This window comes from Primulina huaijiensis, chromosome 13, assembly GCF_012295235.1.
Source record: "Primulina huaijiensis isolate GDHJ02 chromosome 13, ASM1229523v2, whole genome shotgun sequence".
NCBI classification, from domain to species: Eukaryota; Viridiplantae; Streptophyta; class Magnoliopsida; order Lamiales; family Gesneriaceae; genus Primulina; species Primulina huaijiensis.
In genome coordinates, this window is record NC_133318.1 from 15445068 (window position 1) to 15470452 (window position 25385).

Here is a 25385-nt window from a genome sequence, read left to right on the forward strand (position 1 = left end):
AATTTCAATTCAATTTATATATCAACTAGTTGATAAAATTTAGATATCAAATAACATATGTTCTCAGCTTAGCCAAAGAGAAGTTAGATCTAGGAATCCAAATTTTTAACTTGATTTGAGGAGCCTTTTGACTAAGCTTAGCCTACCTTCATGACCATGACGCAAGAAAAGGGCCAATTTTCTCGGGTTATCAACCAACAACTCTGCAACAATAAATTTTTCCTCTGCGCTTAGCTCTTGAATCACTTCTAATGCGTCTAACGCTTTGTCCATTGCATTTTCCATCTTCTCATCAGTTGCTAGTTGTTTAACAAGGTCTGCTATAGAACTCTTGGTCACTTCTGCAACATTGTTGATGGCTGCAACGATGCTATCTTCTTCTTCATTTAACTTTTTACGTTTTTTTGATTTTGACTTGTTGCTTGCAGTTTTCTCGGATGAGGGGATTTGTGTCCCAGAAATAGAATCACCAGCTCCTTCAACAACACGAAATATGTCCTCAAGCCCAACCTCGATGTCATTAGATATTTCGTAATTCATATTAGGGACATCTTTAACAAAATTTGCAAAGTCCTCTGCATGTTCACCAGTTGCTCGATCATTTCCAAAAATTTCACACCAATCATGGTAATACGATCATTTCCTGTGCCGCAAGAAACGTACACTACTGTCTACCTGTAAAAAATTAAGAAAAATTTGAGGAGACATTATTGTTTATAAAAACCAACTAGATAAAGAACAAGGATAAAGAAGAAAAAGAATGGAAAAAAAAAACTAAGCAGAATCATTTTTTTAGAGCGAATCACTCCAGAAATGTTGAAGGGAATAATTGGTCAAGTGACTATTTCCATGATAAAGGGTCATTTTCGAAAGTGCAGTTGCTTTCATCTAAAAAAAACTTGCATAATTTGGTCTTACCTATGTTTTAGACCCACGGTAGCTGCACAAAATCTCCAAAGGTCAAATTAAGGGATTCAATGAATTTATTCTAAGCACAAATCTCCCACTTTCCATGGCTATCGCCAAGTCATTTGAGGTATATTTACATGAATCATTTGATATAATCCATTCAGCAAGTTAAAATAAAACTTTACANCCCACTTTTGCTTAAGATTGTCACCAAAGAACCATGTGTTTTCTTCCAAACATGGATTTTTGAATTAATATGTGGATTGCCACGTAAGTCAGTATCTGGGAACATTTTCTTCATCGCATGTTCTAAAAATGTTAAGTACCCACATTTAAATCCATTTTCACTTTTCCATCCACAGTTGATAGCGTCTTTCAATGCTTGAATAAGAACTTCTTCCTCATGTGTACTCCAAGTACGTCGAGTCTTCTATGTTTTCTTGCCTTTGTCACCAGAATTTGCGGAGCTTGCCCTAGACTCCATAGATTATATTCCTGAAAAATATAAAAATAAATTATGCTAATTTAATTAGTAAACAATATGCAATATTATATGATAAATACAACTAACACAATATAATAACACAACTTGGATATATAACATTCATTGCAACATAATATGCATTAATGTATCTAAATCGAAAAGACGTAATACCAATGTAAGTGGTTAATACATGTTTCGGAAATGAAATAGTGTTTAAAACTGAATCACAACTACTGTAATAATGTCTACTAGTTGTGATACATGGACATTGCTAAGTTATCTCTCCATATATCCCACATTTCATATGATTCAAAACTTTCAATGAAATCATCTTCATTTTCATGGATCAGGCTATCTGTCTCCTCTTCAACTTCCTCAATAGGATCGTTAGGCATTTGAGATCGGATGAAGTTGTGTAACAAAATGCAAGCCAATATGATTTTATTCTGCACTTCCAAAGGGTAAAACGATGGACTTCGAAGGATAGCCCATCTCTTTTTTAGCAAACCGAATGCTCTTTCAATCACATTACGAGCTAGGGCATGTCTCCAATTGAAAAGCTCTTTGTAATTTTGTGGGCCAGTTGAACGATTTCTCCAAGCATCCCTATGATATCGTACTCTTCTGTAAGGAGTCAAAAATCCCTCCAAATTTGCATATCCATTGTCACACAAGTAATAACACCCTGTCGTTATGATTACATGGTAAGTAAGCAACATAAATTGATTTTATAATATATTGAAACAACATAAATATGTAAATGTTCATATGACCTCTCTGAATTTTTAGACCACCATCACGAGTCACTGCATCGCGGATAACTCTAGCATCTGCCGCGGATCCCTCCCACCCAGTAAGTGCATAAATGAAGTTCATATCACGGTTGCAAACTCCCAATACATTTACCGAAATAGTACCTTTTCTAGTTCTGTATTTTGGTTTCTCCGAGGTAGGAACATGCACGCTAACATATGTACCTTCCAACGCACCAAGACAACCCTGTAAAATTTATCATACACAGTAATGATACATGTCATTGAATAATGGTATGTGCAAAATAAAAAAAGAACAAGTGTTAACAAATATTAACAAGTATTTGTACATTACCTTAAACCATTTCCAAGTTTCATTAGTGCAATTGTCGTCGACGGGAATAGGCTTAGCAAGTAGTATAGGATGCAACTTAAGAACTGATCGCAAAACTTCATGGAAATGAATGCTGATTGTGTGGCCACTACGCATGAAATCGTGACCAGTAATTCGGTTTTTCTTATGGTGGGCCAAGATAGACAAAAACATTGCAACTTTCTCCTGAATCCGAACATATCTAGATTCTACCAGTCCTCCAACAGTAGTTAGCAAATAACACAAGTGTGCAAAGGCATTTCGATTCATCCTCAAATTGACCACACATTGAACATCTCCTATTTCAATAATGCGATACAAGTGGCTCATTTGCGCATTAATTCTTCGTGTCATATTGTATGAGGTTGGTGCTCTACTCTCCAAACGTCGTCGTTTGGCGACTAACTTCTTGTATTGTAGTGTTAAAAGACATAACATCACGAAAGACCGAAACATTATTTGGTGCAGCAACACTAAAAGTAGAATTTGTCGACGTTTATTGTCCATATTTCTGAGATTCTAAGAAAAATTATGATCAAATAAATCGATTTTGGCTAACCATACTACAAAATTGAAAGTGAAACTTCAATGAAATACCTTCTTGTAGAAGCTTAGGATTGTGCTAGCTTCAGCGTTCTTCTGTTGCTTCTCTTTAAAAACATCAATGATCAAATAAGTCAATTTTGGCTAAAACCATACTGCATGAATAATTCACCGTAAATGTATCAAATGTGAATGTTTCTCTTGTCTTTTCATACTGTCTGAACACAATAAAGGCAACTTAATATCCAAAAACATATGCAATAATTCTTAACATAAAATTATCAGCCCAAACACGTTTCCTTCTCTCAAGTAATCACTTGTTAATCATAGTTCAAATCCATCTCCAAATGCATTTCAGCATTTCAAATCAAATATTTCCATAGGCAACACGACCTTATGTATATATCTTCTCATTTAATAGGTTCATACATGAACAATCCTACATTTATCTAATATTAGGATCTTTAACAAAAGTCATTTAGACAAATAATAAATACAGAAAAAAAGAGAAAAGAAATCTAGCTAGAGAGAAGATCTATACTGATAATTAGCAACAAAGAGCCATTAAAATGCAATTAAAGAAGCTCAAACATCAACACCACAGCTCATGATCAACTGATACTTAATTACAGCAGGCCCAACTGCAATCCCATTGTTCTTTTCACCGAAATTTATGTAAGCTGGACAATTATTTTGGTTGAGGCCCCAATTCAAATTCTAACAATTTTTTTCCAAGTAGCTTCTAGTCACTGATTTATTGGTATTATAATTAAGTTTGAAATCTAGGGAATAACATACAAACCACAAATTGCAGCACCGGATAGTCCTAAAAATCAGAGACTCAATCGGAATATTTGGATAGAACTTTTGTACCTAAAAACCGATAGTTTTATCTAATTAGGTTTAGGTATTAATTGAGCAATTGCAATTGGTGTTTATATTAGATTCGGTTGGGATCTGAATAACCAGACCTATACACCAAAAAAAATGAAATTTCAAAAATTAATCAGCAAAAAATCAAACGCTTACCACCGCAATTCCCAACCAAAGAATCTTTTGATTTCCTAAAACCAGAGCCGCAGTTTCCCAAGCCTTTTCAACCTGAGCCGTAACACGCCTAATCGCGAGAGCAGATCTAAAATTCTAGATCTCTCTTGTCGATGCTTTCCAGTGGGTAAATTGGTAATTTGCGTTATATTTTTAGGAAGTGGATTGTTAATCAGCCCAAATCAAAGGGATGTTTTTTCCACCAAATTGGGTTTGTTGCATACGGGCTTCATGATTAATTGAGCCATAAAAAATGAGACAAACATATGTTTAATAATCTATCCCATACTTATCACTTACACCAAACAAAACGTAAAATGTTTATTTTAAATGTTTGAGATTTAAATGCATATTTTAAATGTTTATGATGTTGAAATGTTTATTTATTTATGGATTTTTATATGTTGAAAGGTTTTTTTAAAAATATTTATGGATTTTTATGAGGAAACGATAACGTTAAAAGATATATTGCATGCTTATTTTTGAAAAAAAAAGGATATTAAATGCATGAATTTTATAAAGTGATGATAATATGAAACGTTGAAGGAAGTGAAGCAATTGTGACTAATACGATGATATGTTGGAAATTTCGTGAGGGTTATGGTCCCAGTGGGAGCCCAACGATCGTGTTTCCTTGGATACGGATATGTATATGTATACGACAATATGTTAATACGTAAGGCCAAGGCCCAGTTGACCGGTGAGAGTGTTGCTGGTGTTCCCGCCGCCCAGTACTGTGGTTACATGTAGATGGATCCATCGCCCAACCCGTAGACGTAGACGTAGACGTAGATGAACACGAAAGTCACAATTAACGATCTGAATTCAACGAAAAGAAAAAAGAATATGTATATGTTGATGATAATATGAATACGTATATGTTGATGATGATATGAATATGAATATGTTTATGATGATATGAAAACGTTTATGCAAAAGTTTATGATAAAGATTATGAAAATGTTTATGTTTAAAGATGATGCATCATTATGAAAATGTTTTCCTTTAAAGTTTATGCATCATGAAAATATTTTTAAAAACGTTTATGGTTACAGTTTATGCATCATGAAAATATATTTGAAAACGTTTATGGTTAAAGTTTATGCATCTTCATAAAAACGATATTTTAAGTACAAGTATTTTTCACTGTTGCATGTGATCTGTATTATGTATTACTTGTTATCAAGGATATGACGTGTTGAGTCTTTAGACTCATGAGGTGTGATTGATGCAGATGCTATTGATTATGAATATGTTAATGGAGGTCTTGATGGTTGACTTTGCTGGACTGAAGGTGCACAGGATCGACGCTAGTTTTCTGCACTAGTTATGATTTATGATTTTTAAGATTTTGTTAAAGATATTTTATGACTTATATTTATGATTTGAGAGATTTTTGAGAGATTATAGTATGGGCTGTATTTCTCAAATATATAGTTGGTTGTTTTATTTTTAAAATGGTTCTAAAATATTTTTATGCAAATGTGCATGGTTCGGCCGATGTTATGTAAGGTTTTAAAAAAAAATTTTCTAGCACATTTTAAGAAAACGAATAAGCAGACGTTTCACAGTGTATGAGTATCTAACGTAATATTCTCCACCTCTATCGGTTCTCACGATCTTAATTTTTTTTTCACATTGCTTCTCCACTTCAGCCTTAAAAACATTAAAGGCTTCAAGTGCTTCGTTTTTGTTATAAAGCATGTAGATATACACGTATCGTGAGTAATCATCAATGAAGAAGATGAAGTATTTCAGACATTGCATGTCCATATATGGACAAAAAATATCTGAATATGTGATTTCTAATATTTACGTACTCTTCTTGGCACCCTTTTAAGACTTATTGGTCTAATTTCCCTTTATGCAGTCCACACAAGTTTCAAAATCAGTAAAATCTAAAGTAATAAGTACTTCATCATTCACTAATCTTTTAATCCTCTCTATGGAGATGTGTCTCAATCTCCTGTACCACAATATAGAGGAATCTTCATTTATACACATCTTTTAATACCTCTTTGAACATGCATAGTGGTGTTATCATTTTGTGAAGAAATAGAGAAAAGATCATCAATCATTATACCATTTCCAACAATGTTTGATTTATAAAATAAATTTATTGATTTATCCAAAAACTGAAAGGAATAACATAACCAAAGGGTACAAGATTTGAAACTGAAATTAAATTCCTAGAAAAACTAGGAACATAAATTTTCTTTTCTAATTTTAAAATAAAATCATTATCCAATATAAGACAGCAAGTCCCAGTAGCCTCCACATGCGAAGACATCTTGTTTCCTGAATAGATGTTCTACTCATTTGCTAGAGGTTTCCTTAGGCTTTGCATATCCTGCAAAGTATTTGTAACATGGATTGTAGAATCAGAATCAATTTACCATCTGTTATAAATCATATCAATCATATTAGATTCATAACAGACAAATGAAATAGGAATATCTTTCTTTTCAAGCCAATCCTTAAATTTAATGACATCATTCTTCATGTGTCTCGTCTTTTTACAGAAGAAATTGGATTCTTTCTTGAAGTCGGGTTTCTTGAAGTCAGGTTGGAGTGAAATTATTCCTTTCTTTTTTTTTTTCTTGACTTTGGCTTGCTTTTTATACTTTCTTTGTGTAGTCATAAAAACATATCACTCGTTTCCATTAACAACCTTCCTTCCTCTTGAACACACATGGTCATTAATTCATTTATTGACCACTTATTTTTATGTGTGTTGTAGGAAATTTTGAATTGTTCATATTGTTGTGGAAGAGTACATAAAATGTAGTACACAAGAAAAGTTTCAGACATTTCTACTCCAAGTGTTTTGAGTCGAACCGCTATGTCCCGTATTTTCATGATGTCATCTCGCACACCTCTCATACTTGTGAGCCTTAATGAAGAGAATTTTATAATTAAGGTGTTGGCAAGTGCCTTATCTGAAGACTGAAACTGTTCATTCGGTAATTCTTTGACATTATTATGCTGATCGACGGAACCACGCATGCCAGCTGAGATTTTGTTAATTATGAACATTACGCAGAGTCGATTAGATTGATCTCATTTTTCATAAATACCATCATCATCTGGAATGCTGTTTTCAATGCATAACTTTTCATTTCATCTTTAAAGCATTCTTTTGCAACTTCTCCTTTCGAATGTTTTGCTCTCAAAAATTTTCTCATTTCATTTCCGAATTCAAAAACTTTATTTAATAATCAAGACTTCAAGGGAAAAACTTCAAGTGTAACCGAGAACAAAATTCTAAGACAAGTTTCTTAATATTGTTAAGTCCGACCTTCAAACTTTAAGTTTCTTACGTAAAACTTCCATAAATAAATTTTTTTAAAAATTTCATGATATCTAATTTTCAGAAAATGAAAACAAATATTTTCAAGACAGACTTATCATGACTCTGATACCAAATTTAGAGTTTTTTTTTTTAACAAAATCATGTTTCTACACAACTATGAACATGATAAACAATATGCGGAAGGAGATCGAGTATTACCTTCGGCCATCGAATAATTTGCATGTTTTCTGTTTTCCTTCGATTGAAGCCTTCTAAGCACTTCAACTCTCTCCGTAGATAGTGTATTTTATTCTTATGAGGTGTGTGCTTAGGGAGCTCAATCGCTAGTATTTATAGGTTTCTCATACCATCAATGACACTTTTCACCAACAAACAATTTTCCAAAAATTTCTTCTTCCCGAATGTTGTTCTTCTCCTCTCTTTCTCTATTTTTTTTCTAAAATTTGTGCGACAGTCCTTCTTGTAAAACTTTGGTTCATCGATAACAAATGCGAATTTACGACGCATCGTGCCACGAGGCTCGGAATTGGGTCTGCACCACCGATCGCTTGCATTGTGTGCAAAACCTACACATATGCACATGGGCATCTTGGTTGCGAGTCCTGCAGTCCCGTGTGCATATCACCCTATTCCTTCACTTCCATGCCATCACACCACTCACGCCCACAACACATATATAGGTATACATGCACACACGCATACATCTCTTAGTCTTAGGTGCAACATTTTGATATATAAATATGAAAAATAAAGAATAAAATTGGATAATGAGATTTATGTAAAAAAAAAAAAAAACCCCTAATTATTATTAGGGTAAAAGCTAGGGAAAAAATGGAAATATTTCCACTATAATATTGTGGGTTACAATATCTCATTGTGTTTCAAAACATAACACAAACTGATCTTATTACACGAGAACAAACACCTCACAAATATTATAAAACTGAATCACTCAAATTCTATAAAATAAGATAATAGAGAATTGAGAACGAGATTCTAAGAAATGAGGGGAGAGATATTTATTTATAGAGTTCATTGTCAGTGTGAAACAACATGAAACCATGCCCTCTTCTTCGTCAACTTTGCCGCACAATTTTGACAAATGGGCCTACCACAATAAATGTTGTGTCTGCCATCTTTCACATTAATTTTCCAGCATTTCTCTCATTTGGAGATTTAGGCAAGATTCATACACATTTCTATACATCCTTTCAATTTTGTGCATATCCACACTTCATTCCTCTACTACTTCTCTCACAAATTGAAATTGGACTTCAATGTATTGAGTCCTGTAATGAAAGGTTGGATTCCTTGAGAACCCTCTCGACACTTGTACACTCTTTCTTGAAGTCTCCTTTATCGTCATATTTAAAGTAGCAAATATATTAAGTTTTCAAAATCCTTGATATACCTGAGCGAAACCGAATAAGTTCATCACACTTTTAAAAGAATTTTATATGATCATTTAAGGACCATTTAATGCTAAGTTAGTATCATCGTGTATTACACGTGCATATCAGTTTGTATATTGTCTATTAATCAGTTGAGATACTAAGAGTTTCAGTTTGACAGTGTTTAAGACCAAACTGAATCGGGATCTTGCAAACTACTTGTATCATCCAAAGTCTTCTAGTGTGAACATTCCTAAAGGAAGAAGGGTGACATATGATCTTCAGTTCTCCGAACATCTAGAAACATATCTGTCATCTTTACACTTCAGCTTACCCTTCCCATTCATTATGTGATTTGTTCAAATCTGTTAGTCTAACTTTATCCACACTTATATGTTAGCAAACTGATATAGACATTCAAGAATAATCAGTTTAGTTGTCAACTCATCTAAACTAACCGAAGAAACTTACATATTGTGTTTAAGTGTTTATTCAATCTCCTTCTGAACACTTAACCGATCCTACAAAATTTAATAATATCTTTATCTATATTTTTAGATGACTATGTCAGTCTTAATAAAAAAAATATGAAAAATCATTGATTTGAAAATTACAAAAATTATCATATTTTAATAATTATTCAGCTGTATAAAAACGCAAAATAAATTAATAATTTTTAATTAATTTGATAGAATTCTAATAAAATTTTAATTATACATTCATTATATAAATGTATTGCTATTTTTTTACTAAAATATTTTTAAAAAAAGTATTTCAGTAATATCTTTATTTATATTTTAAAACTCAATCATATGTTTATCTGTATTTTGAAATTTTATGTATATATTATCATGTATATAATGAAAACGAAATATATAAAATTAAAACTTACCTCGCATCCTTTCCTACCCTAGAGTCTTGATATCGCAGGTACACACATTCACTGCAATTTTTCACACAATCGATATCACTTCTCGTTTTTCTCGAGACCTAACCCCAAATTGGACCTCAGATCCTCCGTTGGTATGTTTAGCTCTACAAATTACTGTTTATATGTCACTGTTGCTTCTATTTGATCGTTATTTGGGCAATTTTAGGTGTTCAAATGAGATTCCTTCACTATTCTGTATATACGTTGAAACCCTTGATCCGAAGTTGAGATCTTCTCTATAGTTATGGTAGATTAATGTCATGGCTGGTAGTTATGGTTCTTTTTGACATTGAGTGGTTGATTAATTTGATTTCAGAATAAGAATGAAGCGTGCGTCTTTTGATAGTGATTGTGTAAATCAAATTAATTCCTGACGCGTGTCATGATAATTTTGGCTTATGTTTGTTGCTGCGGGTTCACAGATGCAAGTTTAGGTGTTTCAAAAGGGTGTTGAAGATACAATATTTGTAGAGGCTCAGACCTCAACTCCTTAAGATATGTTGGTTGACTAAACTCTTAACTAAATGTCTGAGAAAGCAAATGTATGAAGGATGGAGGAATTGTATCATGGATAAAAATCAGGGAATTGGAAATTGTAACTGCAGAGGAATTGGAAGGTCAAAATTTGGGAGAGAGAGTAATCAATCATAGGTCCAGGATTGATAAAACGATTTTAAAAAAGCAATTTTTCTTCATGCCATAAAGAACAGCTCTACCGGTCATTTGTAGATTTAAGGACGATGAAGGAGAGATGTAGGTAGCGTGTAATATCTCATCTCATAAATATTGAGACAATATGAATGAGATTATGTAGCTTTATAACTTGGGTTAATAATTTTCACAGGGCGAGAACGTATTCAAAGTAATTACTGGTGTAACCTCTTGTGCATATTCTCTTTGTGCTGGCCCTGATCGTGTGGGCCAGGGCATTATTTAATTGTATTAGAATCGGCCCCAGGGTGCGATTGACATAGAGATTCCAGCTAATTGTGTACTGGAGGAGATCCCAGATTGTGGAGTGTGATGTTGACAATGTGCATGTAACAGGAGGTGATTGTAATACTAATACCCCCGTGGCATATTAGAATATGGGGCAATATGAATGGTCTTGTAAGGGTGTACAATGGACTTTTGCATGGGCTGCGACATTGTGGGCCTAGGCCGATAGAGTATTAAAGAAAGACATGATAATTCTGGAGTTAGGAAAAAATGATAGAATGCCATGAGATTATGGTGAGTGTTCAAAGACATAAGGTTACTTTTAGGTATGTAAAATCAATAAAAAGCGTGAAACGTGCGAAGCTGCAAGATCAAGATTTAACGGGTTTAGTACGATATTAAGCGTGAAAATTAGTTTTAGTTTTTACTACAACTTTAATTAAATCAAGTCAATCAATATGTTGAAGAACACAAACATACAAAATTTAAGAATAAATATATAGATTTTAGTAATTTTTTTACTACCAAGAGTAACCATAAAATAAAATTCATGGTTGCGAGTTGGTCGACGATACAGCCGGAATATCAGCATTTTCGTATCTCAGATCTAACTAGGGATTGGAAATTTGTATTGTCATGATTATGGTGTTGTAGTTTGGTTTTTCCTACTTTACTTGGAGCGGATTTCTTATCCGCTAATTGTAATCACTATTTAAAAATTAATAAAAAGTGTTTCCTATAAAAAAAACCAATAAAGAAAATTCTAGTGTCTTTAGGGTTTTTTTGTTAAAAAATTTTATATTATCAAATATTTAAAATTTAATAGTTAACTTTTATAAAAAAATAACACAAGTTAACTTAAAATTTTATAAAAAGTTTAATTTAATTTTTTCCCTAAAAAGCTCATGCTTAATCACACTTTTTGTGCATAATGTGGTCAACCTTATATTGATCGCTTTTCCACGCTTTTGCCTGAAGCAAAGTTTTTCCTCATGTTTCGCATTTTTTCGCGCTTTTAGAACAGTTTGTAAAAGTGATTCAAGACAAGAGGATAAAATACCGTAATATCTTTGGTATGATGTCCAGAAATTTCACTTTAAGGTAGCTGTTCGTTGTTTGAATTTTTCTTCTAATTCTGTATATCATGAACAGGTCAATTGACCTCTTGAAGTGAATTGAAACAGTTATTGAATGGCAACTATCTGCAAATAATTGTAGTTAATCTAGCTTAACAAACTATTTTGGTTTATATGGCCTGGATTTCAGTAATTGATCCCTTAATTTTAGCCATATTTTGTTTGATGTCAAGAAAGATCACTTAAGTCATGTTTTTTAGCAGTTGTGGGTGAAAAGGCCCTTGAGTACTAATATACACATTGTATATTGAACTTCTGTTAAAAACTAATGCAGGTTTTTTGCCAATTATGTTTTCAGAATTGGTTCTTGATATGCCACAAACATAACTCAGAGCTAGCTGGTTTGAGGACATTTTATTTGTTGTTCTTATATTGACCAATGGCGCTGCGTTTGATTACGAGAAGGAAATCACTCGCTGCTTTGGCGTACTTGGTTCTCTCATTGGAAGCATGTTATGGTTTTTATCTACCTGGTAGCTATATGCATACATATTCAACAGGAGATGAAATTTACGCCAAAGTGAATTCATTGACATCCATTGAAACCGAGCTTCCTTTTAGCTATTACAGTCTTCCTTATTGCCAACCGCAAGGGGGAATCAAGAAAAGTGCTGAAAACCTTGGAGAATTGCTGATGGGAGATCAAATCGACAACTCTCCATACCGTTTTCGGATGAATGTCAATGAATCAGTGTACCTCTGCACCACTCTTCCATTGAATGAGCATGAGGTAAAGCTTTTGAAACAGAGATCTCGGGATCTCTATCAGGTGAACATGAATCTGGATAATTTACCTGCTTTAAGATATACCATCCAGAATGGAATAAAAATTCCATGGACTGGCTTCCCAGTTGGATACAGTCCTCAAGACAGTAACGATGATTATTTAATCAACCATCTCAAATTTACTATTTTCATTCACGAGTATGAAGGAGCTGGTGTGGAGATAATTGGTACTGGAGAAGAAAGTATGGGTGTCATTTCAGAAGCTGATAAAAAGAAGGTGTCTGGTTACGAGATTGTTGGTTTTGAAGTTGTCTATTGCAGCATAAAATATGATCCTGAGAAAATGCCTAAAAAAATGTATGAGAACATAGCATCTGTAAGTTGCCCACGGGAGCTAGACAAGTCCCAAATCATAAGGGAGCAAGAGAAAGTGTCATTCACATATGAGGTTCAGTTTGTAAAGAGCAACACCAGGTGGCCATCTCGGTGGGATGCTTATTTGAAGATGGAAGGTTCCCGAGTTCACTGGTTTTCAATTCTGAATTCGTTGATGGTGATTTTCTTCTTAGCAGGAATTGTATTTGTAATCTTTCTGAGAACAGTGAGAAGGGATTTGACAAGGTATGAAGAATTGGACAAAGAAGCTCAGGCTCAGATGAATGAGGAGCTTTCTGGTTGGAAGCTTGTCGTTGGTGATGTCTTCAGAGAACCAAATTATTCAAAATTACTTTGTGTAATGATTGGAGATGGAGTTCAAATTACTGGGATGGCAGCCGTCACTATTGTTTTTGCAGCTCTTGGTTTTATGTCACCAGCTTCAAGAGGTATGCTATTGACTGGAATGATATTGCTTTATCTTTTCCTTGGAATTGTCGCTGGATATGTTGGTGTTCGTATGTGGAGGACTCTGAAAGGAACATCTGAAGGATGGAGATCAGTTTCTTGGTTAATTTCATGCTTTTTTCCAGGAATCGTTTTTATTATACTAACTATCTTGAATTTCATCCTTTGGGGTAGTAATAGCACTGGTGCTATCCCCATTTCTTTATATTTCATACTGTTGTCACTTTGGTTTTGTATATCGGTGCCACTTACTCTCTTGGGAGGACTCTTAGGCATTCGAGCCGAGCCTATTCAATACCCTGTCCGGACTAATCAAATCCCTAGAGAAATACCTGAACGTAAATATCCCTCATGGCTTCTGGTTCTTGGAGCAGGCACCCTTCCTTTCGGGACCCTCTTTATCGAACTTTTCTTCATAATTTCCAGCATTTGGCTCGGAAGATTTTATTATGTCTTTGGCTTCCTTCTCATCGTCCTCCTCTTGTTAGTCATTGTCTGTGCAGAAGTTTCGGTGGTTCTAACTTATATGCATCTGTGTGTTGAGGACTGGACATGGTGGTGGAAGGCATTCTATGCCTCGGGTTCAGTTTCTCTCTATGTGTTCTTGTACTCGATTAAGTATCTGGTCTTTGATCTCCAGAGCTTGAGTGGGCCAGTTTCTGCTACACTTTATCTTGGCTACTCTTTGATAATGGCTATTGCAATCATGCTTGCGACCGGCACAATTGGTCTCCTTACGTCGTTCTACTTTGTACATTACCTTTTTTCATCAGTGAAGATCGATTGAAGAACAAAATAATCAACTTGTGTTTTTGGGATATGAAAAATCTCCGTCGGCAACGTATCAAGAATAATTAGGCTTTTTACTTGTTACAGAAGTCTGATACGTTAATTTGTTACTCGTTATCTTGTGTCATTTTGTTGTCTAATTATAGAGTCTTTTCCACTTACTGTAGTTGCATGCTTTCGAAAATTATGTGCTGGATTCGTTTGTAATTGTACCGCTATCATTACATAAAAGTTTATTTTGAGTTCATCGGCTCATTTCGTGGATAATTTTTCTTATAGTTTAGAGCATTCGTTTAAATTATTAAAATAATATTTAATTTTAGTTTGTTGTACTTGTTAATTTTTTTAAAATATTGATTTCCTCCTTCAAGGCTGATTGCACATGTGAAGGAGCAAATTGAAACAGTAAATTACTCTTTTAAAAAATGCCTTCTTGGCTATGGTGGTAGACGAGAAATTGTTTTAAAATTTGTTTCCGTATGATTTGTGGCTTGAAACTTATGTTAAGCATAGAGAAATTGTTTGGGTTATGTACTTATGTGTACTTTTTTTTTAATTTTTTTTGATAATTCACATTGTCAAATTTGTCAAACATTTCTATTCAATGCGGGGTTAATCTTAAATCCTTGATTAAAAATAGAACATAACACTTTAATATCATATGTCAATTTTGTGAAACAGTATTCTATTTATGAAAATAATTATTTTTTATGTCAAAAATATTAATTTTTATTCTAAATATGGGTCGGATCGACATACCTTCTCACATAATATTTACAGATAAAAAATACTAAATTTAAATTATATATCTTATTATCCCTATAAAAAGTGAAAATGATTATATATATATATATATATATATTTATTTTGTCAAAAATGTAGGTAGTTTATTAAATTAAAAATTTTAAAGATGAATTTGTATCATTTTTTTATATTATAAGTGATACGATAATTTAAAATTTTAAAAATATAGATAAAAATTTAAAATTATTTTATTAAGATATAATCGTTATAAATGATATATAATTTTTTATAATATTTTTATTAAAATATATGGAATATTTTGTAATTTTAAAAATAATATAATATAAATACTAAATAAATAATCAATTAACTCCATTTAATTACATATTTGTTATTGATAAGACTTTGCTTCTAAGACTAAAAAGGTTTAGTTCGCCTGGAGAAGAAAGAGCAGTGAGATGAGAAAAGTTCCTTCCTTCAATTACACATGCGAATGGCGACTCAATCTTCTTACCACCCTATTATCTGCGCTTCATTCAATCAAGATAACAGGTCATTTCAGTAACCCATTATTTTTTCTTTTATTATAATGATTACGAAGCTTGAATCGAATAGAAATATGGCGCAGTTGCTTTGCAATTGGAACGAGAGATGGGTTCAAAATTTTTGACTGCACTACTGGAAAGCTTCTTTATGAACAAGGTATGCGTAAATTAAGTCTGAATTTATCATTAATATCGAGGTATTTGTTATATCTTGGAATTAATGTACCGGTTGCAAAAGTATTTTTTAGGCGATTTAATATAGTGCAGTGTTATCACGATTAATTTTTAAGAAAAATGATAGCTTTTTGTGGAATTGTGTTTGTAGAATCTCTGTAGCTGGGCCATGCGCTAAGGAAATTTTTTGTTTTAATTCTGTTTGATCTCTTCCAATTTAGAAGGCTATTGAGACTGTAGGCAGTTGATGTCGAAGGGTTGCCATCTCAGTGTAGAAAATTGACAATTTATGTCTCCTGTGCCAAACTCATAATATCTTCTGGTTTTAAGCGATCTTTTAAATATCTCATAATGATTACAAGTTAATGTTAATGTTGGTCTCAAGTGCGTTATCTTGAGATACACATATGAAAATAAAGTATAAAATTGAAAACGAGATTTAATTGGAAAATCTCTAAAAATTATCCAGGTAAATACCACGAGCAAGATAAAAAAAATTTCATTATAATATTTTATGATGTACAACCATTTGCTATGTTTCCAAAGATAATGTGCACTCTTTTAATACATCAGAACAAACATGTCACAAATATTATAAAATAACACACTCAAATACTATGAGTTGAAGGAGAAAGATTTGAGAACATGATGATCGAATTACCGAAGAACGCATCTATTTATAGATGCAAATTCTTCCAATGAGCATGATTGCCACCAATCAACTGAAACATTTCCAAACCTGTTGAAATATATATAAGTTAAGTTAAGGTGGGGTCTTGCTCCTTTCAGATTTGAAAACACTTGGCTGTCTCATCATAAGCTCAAAGAATTGGTGAGGTCTTGGTGGAATAATGGGGTTTCACGGGGATGGGAAGGTTTTAAGTTCATGTCGAAACTCAAGGGGATGAAGGCCGAGGTTTCTAAATGGAATAAGGAGGTCTTCGGAGATGTGGGTGTTAGGTACACAGAGTTGGTTAATCGAATAAATCAGTTGGATGGTTTGGAGGCTGAGGGATCGTGGTCAGAAAGTCTTCACGAGGAAAGAAAGGAAAGGAGGACGGAACTTGAAGTGTTGTCGTTTAGAAAATTTCAAATGGATAGTAAAAAAGCAAAAGTGAAATGGATAAGGGAAGGTGACCAAAATTCAAGATTCTTCCACGCTTTACTCAACAATCATAGAAACAGATCAATAATAGAAAAGGTAGAGTTGGAAGATGGGTCAGTGATTACGAGGAAAGCATTGTCAACTTCTTCAAAAAACTATACCGGAAATCTGACGGGGGTGGTGGGGGTTTCGATGGATTGGAATGGTGTCCATTAGACACGAATGAAGCAGAGGAGTTGGAGATTGAATTTTCTGAAGATGAGATTAAGAGGGCTGTTTTTTATTGTGATGGGAACAAAGCACCAGGGCCGGATGGATTTACAATGGACTTCTTTCAGATGAACTGGGATACGGTAAAAGCGGATTTAGTTAAAGTGTTTGCTGAATTTTTTAATGGTGGCATTGTTAATGCCATTACTACTGAAACCTATATATGCCTTATCCCAAAGAAACAAGATGCGACCAAAGTTAAAGATTTCCGCCCAATCAGCTTGACAACGAGTCTGTATAAGATTTTGGCAAATAGATTGAAGAATGTTTTGGGAAAGACAATTTCAGAGAGTCAGTGCGCTTTTATTAAGGGAAGACAAATTTTGGATTGTTGTCTGATAGCGAATGAGATAGTTGAAGAACATCGGAGGAAAAAAAAGAAAGGTTGGGTTTTTAAGGTTGATTTGGAAAAAGCCTACGACAACGTTGATTGGAGATTTCTTGATTATGTGATGCAAATGAAAGGTTTTGGGACAAGATGGAGGTCGTGGATTGAAGGTTGTGTCTCGAATGTTTCTTTTTCGATATTCATCAACGGTAGACCGCAGGGAAAATTCCAGGGGGAGAGAGGCATTCGTCAAGGGGATCCACTATCCCCTTTTCTCTTTAACCTTGTGATTGATTGTTTGGGTCGGTTGGTTGACAAGGCAAAGACAGTGAATGAGGTAAGAGGATGGGTGGTGGGGAGAGAAAAAATCGAAATATCTCATAACCAATTCGCAGATGACACGTTTTTTGTCCAGTCGGATAGGCATCTTTTAGCACTTTTGGAGATTCTCAATAACTTCACTGTTAAATCAGGACTGAAAATCAATTTGGAAAAAAGCTTTGTCTTGGGATTAAATGTCTTGGAAGAGGAAATCGTGGATATGGCACGAGTAATTGGATGCGAAAGAGAGAATTGGCCGATAAAGTACCTTGGGGCACCTTTGGGAGGTGACCCCAAGTCTGCCGAATTTTGGGAGCCCGTATTATCAAAAATGTCTAAGAAACTAGCAAGTTGGAAGAAGTCTTTCCTCTCAAGAGGTGGTCGTCTCACTTTGATTAAGGCTGCCTTAGAAGCGATGCCGACTTACTATATGTCACTTTTCAGAGTGCCAATTGGAATGGCGAAAAAAATGGAAAAATTGACGAGGGATTTTTTGTGGGACGGAGCGGATGGGGAGACACATTGCCATGTCGTTGGGTGGCAACAAGTTTGTAAGCCAAAGGATAGGGGCGGACTAGGGTTGGGGAATATATGCTTGACGAACAGGGCACTTCTTGGAAAGAAGTGGTGGAGATTTTCGGTGGAAAAAGATTCATTGTGGAAAAGAGTTATCAAGAGTATCTATGGTCTTCAGGATAATGGTTGGGATGTGGGGTTGGCGAGGAACTCTACCTTCAAAAGCCCCTGGAAGTTTTTCTCGATCGTACTCGACTTTTGAATTATTGATTAGTGCGGTTTTAAAAGGGGGGAACTTGATACGTTTTTGGGAATATATCTGGGGGGGTGGTGGTTTGTCGTTCAAAGATCGTTATCCATCTCTTTTTCTAATCTCTTCAACCGTTAATAAACCAATCACAAGTTTTTTAGAGGTAAATGATTTGGGAGTGAACAATAATATTTTCCAGTGGGAATTGCGTTTCAGGAGAGCCTTAAATGAGGTAGAATTAGAGGAATTTGCTGAACTATTGGGGATTTTAGACACGGTTAGGTTGGAGAATGGTACGACTGATTTTAGAGTGTGGTTGGGGGATCCGTCGGGGTTTTTTTCTGTTCGGTCTTTCTATGCTTCTTTTTTCCCGGTTACAGCTTTCCCTTCATTTCCATACCACGAAAATATATCGAAAATACCGATCCCGTACAAGGTCCAAGTCTTCTCGTGGATAGTGGCGTTGGGGAAACTACCTACTAGCGACATGTTGCAGAAAAGATGGCCTGATTGCGCATTAAGACCGCAATGGTGTAATCTATGCCGGAGACATGAAGAGAACCAAGACCATATTCTGGTGCACTGTTCTTTTTCACGTGCAATTTGGACAAGAGTTCTGCAAGAACTTTGTATCGATTGGACATTTCCAAGAAAGGCTCGGGACTTGTTTATCATGGACATGACTATGGCAGACGGAAGAAGGAATAACAGATTCTGGCTCTTGACGGTGCACTGCATCTTTTGGACTCTGTGGTTGGAAAGGAACAATAGATTGTTTGCGGATTCGGCAGAGTCTCTGGACGAAGTATGGGCAAAGATCAGACTCAGGGTCGCGACATGGACAACAATGTTACCGGAGTTCAAACATTTACTTATTGCGGATGTGATTAGGGATTGGAATTATGTTTGTTGTTGATTTAAGATCTCTGTTTTTATTGCAATATTTGTAATTTAGTTCTTAGGATTACTATCCTTTGTAATCCACACTATTATTATAATGAAAAGTAGTTTCGTATAAAAAAAAAATGAGAATCAAATCTCTTGTACCAACACCTAGACATCTGTTTGAGACCATACGAAGATTTGTTCAACCTGCAAACCAAGTTATCTTTGACTGTTGTTTTCACATCTGGCTGTTCTAGATGTAGGCCAAACACCGCACACAATGTCAATACTACTCTGACTGTTGTAAGCCGCACCACAGGAGAAAATATCTCATTGAAGTAAATGAATTCTTTCTGAGCATAGCCTTTTACGATTAATCTAACACGATACCACTCCACTTGGTTATTGTCATCACACTTGATCTTATAGACCTATTTGTTACCAATGACTTTTCTTTCTCGTGGTAGTGTAACAAGATCCCAAGTATTATTCCTGTCTAATACCTCCAATTCTTCTTGAATTGCTATCATCCACAGGGATACATTCAAGCTTCAAATAATTTCATGGAAATTCGATGGCTCACCATCCTCTGTTAATAGACAGCATGCAATATTGCTTTCAGTGATATAATCTAAAAGCTAACCTGATACTCTTCTGTCTCGAGTTGATTGCCTCACTTTGGAAACCTCAGACTCGACATGTTCTTGTTCCTCGTGTTCCATTTCTACTTCTCAAGAAATTTGATATTCATCTGTCTTATTTTCCACTTGAATTATAGTTCTTTCTAAATTCAGTGTGCCTTAGTCTCCCTTTATTTTATTTTGTTCAAAGATAACATCTGTACTGATGACAAACTTGTGGACAATAGGATCCCACAAGCGAAACCCTTTTACTCCATCAGCATAACCCAAAAAGATATACTTTCTGGATTTTGAATTCAACTTCGATCTTTCTTGGTCATTGTACAGAACGTACACAGAACTTCCAAATGTATGTAAATGAGAGTAATTAGCCGTCTTCCCAGTCCACGTCTCCATCGGAGTCTTCAAATCAATCGCCACTAAAAAAGAATGATTGATGATACTGCCCAAAATGAATTAGCTAGACCCGCAATCCTCAACATGGCTCTTGTTCTGTCCAGCAAGGTCATGTTCATCCGTTCCGCCAATCCATTTCGTTGAGATGTATAAGCCTTTGTGAACCGTCTTTTGATGCCCTCATGTTGGCAAAGTGCATTAAATTGATCACTGGTATATTTTCATCCATCGTTAGTCCTCAAACACTTGATTTTCTTTTCAAAATCAAGTTCAACCCGCGCTTTGAAATCTTTGAAAATTGGAAAACAGCTGATTTTTTTTGATTGGATACACCCAAAATCTCCTAGAGAAATCATTAATGAACGAGATAAAGTAACTCGCTCCTCCTAAGGATACAAAGGGTGCTTGCCAAACATCCGAATGAATCAGATCCAATATGCTTTTGCTTTTGGTAGTAAAAGTGTCAAACTTTCATCTGTGTTGTTTACTTGTAATACAATGCTCACAAAAAAGTAAGACACTTTTGTGTGTTCCGGTAGCAGCTTCCGTTTTTTAGAGAATTTTCCACCTTTGTTCTGACATATGTTCAAGCTTTCTATGCTATAACACTGTTAATTCTTCTCCTACACTAATTGATGTAACAGCTAATTCCGCCTCTTTGCGTGTTTTCCCCAAAAGTACATACAAATTTGCAGCAATATTTTCCCCTTCGTAACCCTTTCACAATTTTCATGATCCCGTTCTCGATACGGGTTTTGCACTCAATATCATCAACTGCCCCAAGGACAAAAGATTCTTCGTCAGCCCCTTCACATGTCGTATCTCTTGTATGGTGCGAATAATGCAATCAAACATTTTTATTTTGATGATACCAACCTCGGGGATTTCCAAAGCATGATCATTTCCCATGAATACAGATTCTCCCAAGACTGGTTCAAACTGAACAAATCATTTTCTCGATACTTGTACATTCTTTTTTGAAGTGCTCTTTACTTCTACATTTAAAACAGTAATTATTTTTCTTCTTACTTCTCGACTTTGATCTACCTCGTCTTTGGCTCCCACTGGAGTTACAGTCCATAAATCTTCCTCTTATCATCGGTAAAGCCTCTTCATGCTTCGAAGTTACCAATCTATCTTCTTTATTCTGGCGCCGGCTTTCTTCTTCGAGAATTGCAGTTAAGACATTGTCGAATTTTATAGAACCCATAAGAATATTGTTGGTTTAGTTGATGATAAATTGATCATATGAATCTGATAGAATTTGAAGTAAAAGATTTGCACGTTCATTTTTCTCTATTTTATGTCTCATAGATGTGAGTTGGACAAACAGAGTATTTAGTGTGTTGATATGGTCGGTCATCGATGAGGATTCCGCCATCCGAAAGAATAAAAGTCTGGTCCAACAGGGCAATGAATGAAATAGTCTGGTTGGATAGAACCCTAATATACTTTAAATAAATAATGTTTCGTTGTCAAGTGAAAAAGAAGGATCATCTTCATCTTAGCTACCAAAACCAAAAAACCAGCATTCTCTTAAGGAAAATCTTGTTGTGTAGTTACTTGACCTTGTACATTTTTGTTAGATGTTAGAGAATTCACTATTCCAGATATATTTTGCCGTCTTTATCTTAGAAATACTTGATAGTACTTCGTTTGGTATGGCCAAGTATAAATTGCCAACATCATTATCATTCATCTCATTTTATTTTCCATCTTCTGTCATTTTCCTCGGTCTATCTCCAATAGCCGCCAAACAATTCTCCTTTCTTAAAACTGCTTGTATCTTTATTTTCCACAACATAAAATTGCTCTCATTGAACTTTACTATCTCGTACCTGTCTGCCATTATGTCTACAACAATTTAAAAGATTGGACAAAATAATCCCGTTTTAATAAAAAAATCTTTCTTGATGTGAAAGATCAGTCAAGGTTGCAACCTCAGACCATACTCATAATTTTAAGAAATTTTAAATCAAGGCTCTGATACCATTTGTTGGTCCCAGTGCCTTATCTTGAGATACAAATATGAATAAATTATAAAGTTGGACACCGAGATTTATGATTTATACCACCACTCACTATGTTTCCAAAGAGAATACGCATTCTCTTACTACAGCAGAACAAACACATCACAAATATTATAGAATATAACGGGTTGTTCGAATTACCGAAAACACATCTGTTTATAGATGCGAATTCTTCCTATAAGCATGATTGCCACCAATCAACCGAAACATCCGCTGCACTAATTAATTTAGCCACCAACCACCTAACTCATTAATTTTCCGATAGTTACAAACCATGCTTGGGGATTCTAGTTGATTTAAGTTTTATTCTGTTCAGTATTTTTGTTCTACTTTTATCAGATGGACAGGTTCTGACAACCATGTCCATTTTAAAAGGTGTAATATACGACGAAGGGAAATACAGAACTTAAAAATAACACTTCGCTGTAGCAAATGAAATAACCTACACGAAAAAGTTTCATAATAACTTATTTGTACTTGAAATTGATAACAATGAGGACTTTGCCTCTATTCGATATGAATTTAAAACGATGGTCTTATTCTAGTGCTTGACTGATATTATGTAAGTTTTTCTGCTGTCCAGTGAACTATGAAGTGTTATGATCCTTAGGTGAGTAAATTAATATTAGTCGCGAGAGCAGTTATTCACAAAAACCAAGGAAATGAGGGATGAATGAATCAATGAATTCTAGGAACAAAATGAGTTGATATTCTGTGAAAGACTCTGCCTCTTCGATTGTATGAATCTACTTGTGATCCTCAATCTAATGAATTCCGAATGAATTTTTTTGTGGAGGCCAATTAATGAAATCCAGTTTCTTCTTGTAGTTATTGGGGCATTTGTTATTGTTGAAATGCTATACAGATCAAGTCTTCTTGCCATTGTCGGTGCTGGTGAACAGGTTTTCTCTCATTTTACTTGAATTTATTTTGAGATTTTGTTGGCCTTTCACCCTTAATCACAATACCTAATTAGTTCTCGTATTTCATCTTCTTCCACCAGCCATCTTTATCACCAAGAAGATTATGTTTGTTCAATACTGTTTCTGGAACTGCTCTCCGAGAATTAAATTTCTTGACTTCCATTTTAGCTGTTCGTGTTAGCAGGAAAAGGTAAGCGTCCTCATATTTTCTGCCTTTACATATTTTAGGGATGAGAGGTCTCTAATGTTGATAAGCTGCTGAGTAGTGGGATGAACTCAGGCAAATTTTGGTCTTCTTATTTTCATTGGAGATGAATAGAATGAACTTTGCAACTGTGTTGAAGAGCTACTTATATTATTCATAATATTCCATGGTTTTAATAAGCTTGGTAATTTCTCTTTTTTTTATGTACAAACTATTGCTTTCTTGTTAACTTTGATTCCCCGAGATTTATAGATTTAGGAGATTGCCCATAGTAACACTCATAACAAGTTGAGTTTCACTGTTCGCCAATGGTAGAAATAGTATCGAATGCCTGATATTTTTAAGGAAAAGTGGTTTGATGACGCCATGGAAATAAGGTGATTCAGCTATGAAATAGATGTCAAGAGTTAAGACTGGGATATGGTGTGGACAGAGAGATGGTTTTACTCAACTAGGTGGTTTATTATTTTGGTGTACCGACTGTAGCTTGCTTGTTAACTTGCTTCCCCAACGAATAGGTTGAAGAAATTCTTGAGCGTAACGATAGCGGAAAATCGATGTGCATTTATAGAAGGGAGATGGATTCTAGATTGTTGTCTTATAGCTGATGAAATAGTTGAGGAGTGTAGACGAAAGAAGAAGAGGGTGGGTGTTCAAAGTTGATTCAGAAAAAAGCGTATGATAATGTGGATTGGAGATTTTCGAATTTCGTGCTACAAAAGAAAGGTTTTGGTGATAGATGGAGAAAGTGGGTAAAAGGTTGCATATCGAATATCTCTTTTTCGATATTTATTAATGGAAGGCCAAGGGGTAAAATAAAAGTGTTTTGTTGGGATTAAATTGTTCGGAAATGGAAATGGAAGGGTTGGCTTCAGAGATTGGGTATAAAAATGAGGAGTGACTAATTAAATATCTGGGGGTACTGTTGGGAGGTAATCCTAGGAATTATGACTTTTGGGAACCTGTGGTATCTAAGATGTCAAATAAACTAGCAAGCTGGAAAAAAAACTTTTTTATCAAGGGGGTCCGATTAACATTGATAGAGGCAGTGTTAAGTGCGATGTCAACGTATTTCAGTCTCCATTTAAAGTACCATTAGGTGTGACAAATGGTATGAAAAAGATTATGAGGGATTTTTTCTGGGATGGAGCCGATGGGGAGGTGCATTGCCATTTGGTTGCTTGTGATCAAGTTTGCAAACTAAAAGATAGGGGGGTTTGGAAATGGGGAATATTTGTTTGAGGAATAAGGCTCTTTAGGGAAATGGTGGTGGAGATGTTCTGCGGAGAGGAAACCTTTGTGGGAAAAAGTTTTTAAGAGCATTTATGGATTGCAAGATAATGGTTGGGATGTGGGTTGGCAAGGAATATGACTTTTAGAAATCCCAGGAAATTTATCTATCGATCTTATCCGGCTTTTCATCTTTTAGTTAGGGCGGTGTTTAAAGAGGAGAATATCATTCGTGTTTGGGAGGATACTTGGTGTGGGGTTTCGTGGTTCAAAGATCTTTTTTCATCTCTTTTCCAAATCACCTTGAGTCATAACAAACCTTTTAGTAGTTTCATTAGTGAGGTGGACCTTCCAGTTAATTCTACCTATGCTCGGGATCTGTGATTCAGAAAGGCTTTGAATGATGTTGAAATTGATGAGTTGAGTAATTTGTTAGGGGTTTTATATATTGTTCATTTGGAGTTGGGTAGGGCGGATTTTAGGGTCTGACTTGAGGACTCTTCAGGGTCTTTTTCTATCAGATCTTTTTATGAGTCTTTTTTCAGTCATTAATTTTCCTAATTTCCCTTATTTTTATAATATCTGGAGAGAACCTATCCAACATAATTGAAACGTCCACTACTCGTTTTTCTTTAAAAGATATATA

The 25385-nt window shown here is 34.8% G+C and overlaps 3 protein-coding genes across 10 annotated transcripts in view; 2 read left to right on the forward strand and 1 right to left on the reverse strand.

Moving 5' to 3' along the window:
* Positions 1–1571: 1571 nt before the first annotated feature.
* LOC140991107 (uncharacterized) lies at positions 1572–4260 on the reverse strand. 5 transcript variants are annotated; one of them, XM_073461044.1, is made up of 5 exons: positions 4091–4260; positions 3116–3168; positions 2501–3029; positions 2167–2392; positions 1572–2078 (listed from the first exon to the last, which is right to left on the reverse strand). In XM_073461044.1, the coding sequence occupies exons 3-5, from the start codon at positions 3023–3025 to the stop codon at positions 1642–1644; spliced, it is 1188 nt and encodes a 395-aa protein (XP_073317145.1). In that variant the 5' UTR covers positions 3026–3029; positions 3116–3168; positions 4091–4260; the 3' UTR covers positions 1572–1641. The 5 variants fall into 5 exon arrangements, with proteins under 5 accessions (XP_073317145.1, XP_073317142.1, XP_073317144.1 ...); XM_073461041.1 differs by having other exon boundaries at positions 3116–3216; positions 4091–4259; XM_073461043.1 differs by having other exon boundaries at positions 2501–3168; positions 4091–4259.
* Positions 4261–9706: 5446 nt separating this feature from the next.
* Positions 9707–14423, forward strand: LOC140990846 (transmembrane 9 superfamily member 12-like). 2 transcript variants are annotated; one of them, XM_073460669.1, is made up of 2 exons: positions 9707–9835; positions 12117–14423. In XM_073460669.1, the coding sequence occupies exon 2, from the start codon at positions 12198–12200 to the stop codon at positions 14172–14174; it is 1977 nt and encodes a 658-aa protein (XP_073316770.1). In that variant the 5' UTR covers positions 9707–9835; positions 12117–12197; the 3' UTR covers positions 14175–14423. The 2 variants fall into 2 exon arrangements, with proteins under 2 accessions (XP_073316770.1, XP_073316771.1); XM_073460670.1 differs by having other exon boundaries at positions 9715–9835; positions 12093–14423.
* A 900-nt stretch (positions 14424–15323) lies between these two features.
* LOC140991430 (autophagy-related protein 18b) overlaps positions 15324–25385 on the forward strand; it is a 27369-nt gene continuing 17307 nt past the window's right edge. For all 3 annotated transcript variants that reach the window (XR_012177909.1, XM_073461379.1, XM_073461380.1), the window contains exons 1-4: positions 15324–15472; positions 15549–15622; positions 23210–23283; positions 23385–23494. Coding sequence is in view for 2 of the 3 variants with exons in the window: in XM_073461379.1 (XP_073317480.1) it covers positions 15408–15472; positions 15549–15622; positions 23210–23283; positions 23385–23494 (323 nt within the window). In the remaining variant the exon portion in view is untranslated. The remainder of the gene's footprint in view (positions 15473–15548; positions 15623–23209; positions 23284–23384; positions 23495–25385) is intronic.